Below are 4,185 nucleotides of genomic sequence, written 5' to 3'. Positions count from 1 at the left end.
GCTTGGCACAGGCACCAGAAGGACTGGAAGAGGCCAGGCTGTCCCAGCCAGCTGCTCTCTCCCGCCCAGCCTCATCTGACCCTGGTTTCCGCCTCCTCAGTCTGACCAGGCTCCAAGCCTCTCTCTGGCCATAGTCACGCCCCTCCCCATACCCCCTCCGCTGTGAAGGGGAGGGAAAGCCAGCCACTCTTCCTCTCCTGGGCCAGCCTCTGAGCAGCAGCCAGGCAGGGGCTGAGAAAAGCTCTGCAGCCAGTCATCTTACAACCAGCTGGCCCGACAGAGCCACCAGCACCACCATGAAGGATGAGGTGGCTCTTCTGGCCACTGTGACCCTCCTGGGGGTCCTGCTGCAAGGTGAGCTGCCTTCTGTTTGGGAGTTGGGTGGGCCTGCAGCCTGCCCTCTGCTCTGCAGGCCCAGATCCAGGTAAGGGGCAGAGGTGGAGCCCCCAGCCTAGATTCTGGTGTCCGAGATCTTCTGACCCCATTGACCCTACTACTGGAAGCTGGGATGCCCCAGGGCTGAGGGGCTTGCAGTTTCCCAGATGGGGAGGGGTGAGCCCTGAAGGGATGTCTGCAGGAAGAACTGTGGAACCCTGGGCAGGGACCCAGGCTGACAGGGGCAGTGAATTGGAAAAAGACCCCTGAGGGATGTCAGATAGGCATGCCAGGCACCATGGGGTTGAGGTGGTGGCCCCTGATCAACATAAAGAACCCCGGAGGAGGCCAGAGGCTTCCAGGGAGCAGATGGGCATCCAGCTGTGCTGCGCTGTGGGACTCGTGTGTGTCTGTGCCAGCATGAATGGGTGGCCTGGTGCTAGGTACAGAAGTGGGACAACCCTGCACCTGGTGCAGCCCCACTACAGCTGGCCCTACCCTGTCCAGCTGTCCCTCCCTGGGTGTCCCAGCAGGAAAGCCTATTCCCTGGTCTTTTCAGATCATGTGGAGCTGGACAGGGTTGGAACTTGCTTCCTTGGGCCCTAAAAGGTGCCTACTTGGTACTATTCTCAGACTTCCCCTAAAAGACACATTTCTGGGCCAGATATCCCCACTGCTTAGGACACCACAGCGCATGGACTAGGGCAAGGCACAGACTGGGGCACAGGCCTGAAGGGGCCAAGCAGACTCCAGTTCCAGCCACATTAGCAAGCTTGGCGCTCAGCCTGTTCATGTAGCTGCAGGACCTCCTCCAGATCCTACACTGTGCTCTCATGGCCACCCTTGGCACCCACAGTGCACTCGGGATGGGATATGTCTGCATAGGGCCTGGCACCAAGGGTTCCAGGGCCACAGAACTTGTAGTAAGATAGTTGGGGACACCCAGCACTGGGGCTGTGTGTGATGAGGGCCTGGCCTGGGGTTAAGAGAAGGGCCTCTGCACACTCAGATCCCCTAGGGCAAGCCCACCCGAGCTGGAATGAAGGGTGGCAGAGCCCTTGGGGGTCTGGCATTGGACTAGAAGAGTCCCAGCTGCAACCACCTGGGGCAGGAGAGAGTATGTCTGTCAGGTTTAGGCCAGGGTCCAGAGTACCTGAACAGAGACACAGACAGGAAGCCATGCCACAGTTTGGAAGCACAGGAACCCAGGCTTGAGTGTCTCTGGCCTGAGGCAGTGTCAGGAGGCTCTGTAGGTGGGGGACCAGGGGCTGTCAGCCACAGGGTGCATGCTGCCCTGCACCTGAAAGGATGGACTCTGTCCTCAGGCACTGGTGGCACTCCCTATCTAGGGACACAAAGCCAAGGTCCATGTCTAGAGGGAGGACAGGCGTAGCTGGGCATCTGCCTGTATTTTGCAAGTCAAATGATTTATAAGGGAAGTCCAAAGGGCCTGCCCATAACAGGTGTCCCTGTGACTGGCATCCCCCTTCCCCTACACTCACAGGTGCCCCCAGGCTGCACCCTGCCTTTCCCATTGAGCGTCGTGGACACGGGGCAAGCCCCGAGAAGAGTGGGGGTGGAGGTCCCCTGGGGAGGGCTTTCGAGGGGAGTCGTGACTAGTTCAGTGTGGAGGCGGCAGTGGAAGAGAAAGGCGCGAGGCCGGCTGGGAGGGGGCTGGGGGAGGCCGGACCTAACTCCCACCCCCTCGCCCCCAGCCTACTTCTCCCTGCAGGTGATCTCGGCGCGCAGGGCCTTCCGCGTGTCGCCGCCGCTCACCACCGGCCCGCCAGAGTTCGAGCGCATCTACCGCGCCCAGTGAGGCGCGGGGCGGGGCGGGGCGCGGGGCGGGGCGCGAGGCCCCGGGTGGACGCTCTCACGCCGCCCCGCTCCCGCCGCAGGGTGAACTGCAGCGAGTACTTCCCGCTGTTCCTCGCCACGCTCTGGGTGGCCGGCATCTTCTTCCACGAAGGTCTGGGCGAGGGGCGGGGCGCACGCGCCGGAGCGGCGGGGTTCCCCGCGCCGGTGCGCTCACGGCGCCGGCCTGCCCCCCCGCAGGTGCGGCGGCCCTGTGCGGCCTCGTCTACCTGTTCGCGCGCCTCCGCTACTTTCAGGGCTATGCGTGCTCCGCGCAGCAGAGGTGAGAACGGGCCGGGCGGAGGCAGCTGGCGGGCGGGTCCTGACGGCCCGGGCCCGGAGCGGATGGCCCCAGGGACCAGGCTACCGGTGGGAGGCCGGACCCTTTGGGGGGCTGGGGGGGGCTGGGGGGGCCCTGGTGGAGTTCCCGGGGGCTGGGAGGCGAGGCGGGCCGCCCGGCCGCGCCCCCGCTGAGCGCTGTCCGCAGGCTGGCCCCGCTGTACGCGAGCGCGCGCGCGCTCTGGCTGCTGGTGGCGCTGGCGGCGCTGGGCCTGCTCGCCCACTTCGTCCCCGCCTCTCTGCGCGCCGCGTTCTTGGGATGGCTCGGGACACTGCTGCCCAGGGCCTGAGACCGAGGACCCCGGGTCTGCGGCGCTGGAGAAGAGCCGGGGCCGCCTGGAGGACCGAGGGAGGGTGCTCGCCCCTATCCCAGTCTCTCATTAAAGTGCTCGTCACCGGATCCCGAATGCTCTCTGGGTGGGACCGCGTCTCGCTCCGCGGCTGTGGAGCTTCGAGGGGCCCAGCCGCTGGCCGCAGCAGTCAGGTGGGGGCTGCGGGAACGCGCCGAGGAAGGAAAGCCCTCCCCGCCCCGGAGGAGGGGCTCCATCCGGCTCTAGGTCCGTGCTCTTCGCCCTTCTCGGGGCCCCTGGAGCAGCACCGCCAGCCTGCGGCGCCCCGACTCGCCCGCCGAGGTCGGCCCCACGGTTCCTCCTGCTGTCAGCGCTCTCCTCCCCGGCCCCCTTCCTCCGAGGCCCGCCCCTATTCTTTGTCCCCTGGCCTTCATAAGACACCAGGGACCCTTGTCAGCACTCAGTCCCTGGCGTCTAGAACAATGTTAGTTTTCGGGGCATCCTGCCACCGAGCCGTGGGGACAACGAACGTGGTCAGTGTCCTGATAGGGGCTTACAAGAAAAGGTCCTGCCGGGCCGGGCGTGGCTCAGCGGTTGAGCATCGCCCCAGGATCCAGATCGAGGTTGGAGTCGGTCGGGGCGCGTGCCCGGGTGCGGGCTCCATCCCCAGCAGGGGGCGTGCGGGAGGCAGCCGGTCAATGACTCTCATCACTGATGTTTCTCTCTCTCCCTCTCCCTCTCCCTTCCTTCCTCTCTCTGACATCAATGAAGATACATTTAAAAAAAGAAAAGTCCGGGTGCTTGAGGGGCCAGACTCAGGGAGGTCCTGCAGGCGGGAAATAACGTCCCTCAGGTGGTGACTTTTAGTGGAGTAGGCAGGGGAGGAGCTTTCCAAGAAGGGTGACAATATGCACAAAGGCCCAGAAGAGGGCGGGAGTCCCTAAAATGTGTCAGACGCAGGGGTGGGCGGGTGAAGGAGGCCTTGGAGACAGTGGAGGTCGGCAGGGCTGAGACCCTCGGAAGGAGAGGGAACGAAGTGGGGGATGCCTTTGGTTTGAAAGACCCCACCTCAGGCAATTGGGGCGGATGATGGAAGCTAGGGGGCACGCTTGGAGGTCTTTGTGCAGCAGGATGGCTTTTGGGGGCCAGGGCCTCGGATTTCGCTCCAGCTCTACCCGCGAGTGTGCAGACGCTTCAAGGAGGCCCAGGCCTGGACTGGACTCCTGCTGTGTGGAGGTGGTACCAGGTGGACACAGGGTGGCATCACCTGGTGCCTGCTCCCCACTCCCACCAACCAGAGCTGAGAGTACCATGTATGAGGCACACA

At 64.3% G+C, this 4,185-nt stretch overlaps 1 protein-coding gene across 1 annotated transcript; it reads left to right on the top strand.

Moving 5' to 3' along the window:
- The first annotated feature begins 206 nt into the window (after positions 1-206).
- Positions 207-2,968, top strand: LTC4S (leukotriene C4 synthase). Its single transcript, XM_081136573.1, has 5 exons — positions 207-354; positions 2,091-2,190; positions 2,274-2,344; positions 2,431-2,512; positions 2,717-2,968. Exons 1-5 carry the CDS (start codon positions 297-299, stop codon positions 2,856-2,858), a joined length of 453 nt encoding a protein of 150 aa, XP_080992699.1. The 5' UTR covers positions 207-296; the 3' UTR covers positions 2,859-2,968.
- Positions 2,969-4,185: the final 1,217 nt, after the last annotated feature.

Source organism: Miniopterus schreibersii (genome assembly GCF_964146895.1).
Source record: "Miniopterus schreibersii genome assembly, chromosome: 4".
NCBI lineage: Eukaryota > Metazoa > Chordata > Mammalia > Chiroptera > Miniopteridae > Miniopterus > Miniopterus schreibersii.
This window is presented reverse-complemented; position numbering and strand designations above follow the sequence as displayed.

Coding starts and splice junctions, on each gene's coding strand:
- LTC4S (XM_081136573.1), top strand. CDS start 297: ATGAAGGATGAGGTGGCTCTTCTGGCCACTGTGACCCTCCTGGGGGTC. Junction 2,345..2,430: donor CGGCATCTTCTTCCACGAAG/GTCTGGGCGAGG, acceptor GCCCCCCCGCAG/GTGCGGCGGCCCTGTGCGGC. Junction 2,513..2,716: donor GCGTGCTCCGCGCAGCAGAG/GTGAGAACGGGC, acceptor CGCTGTCCGCAG/GCTGGCCCCGCTGTACGCGA.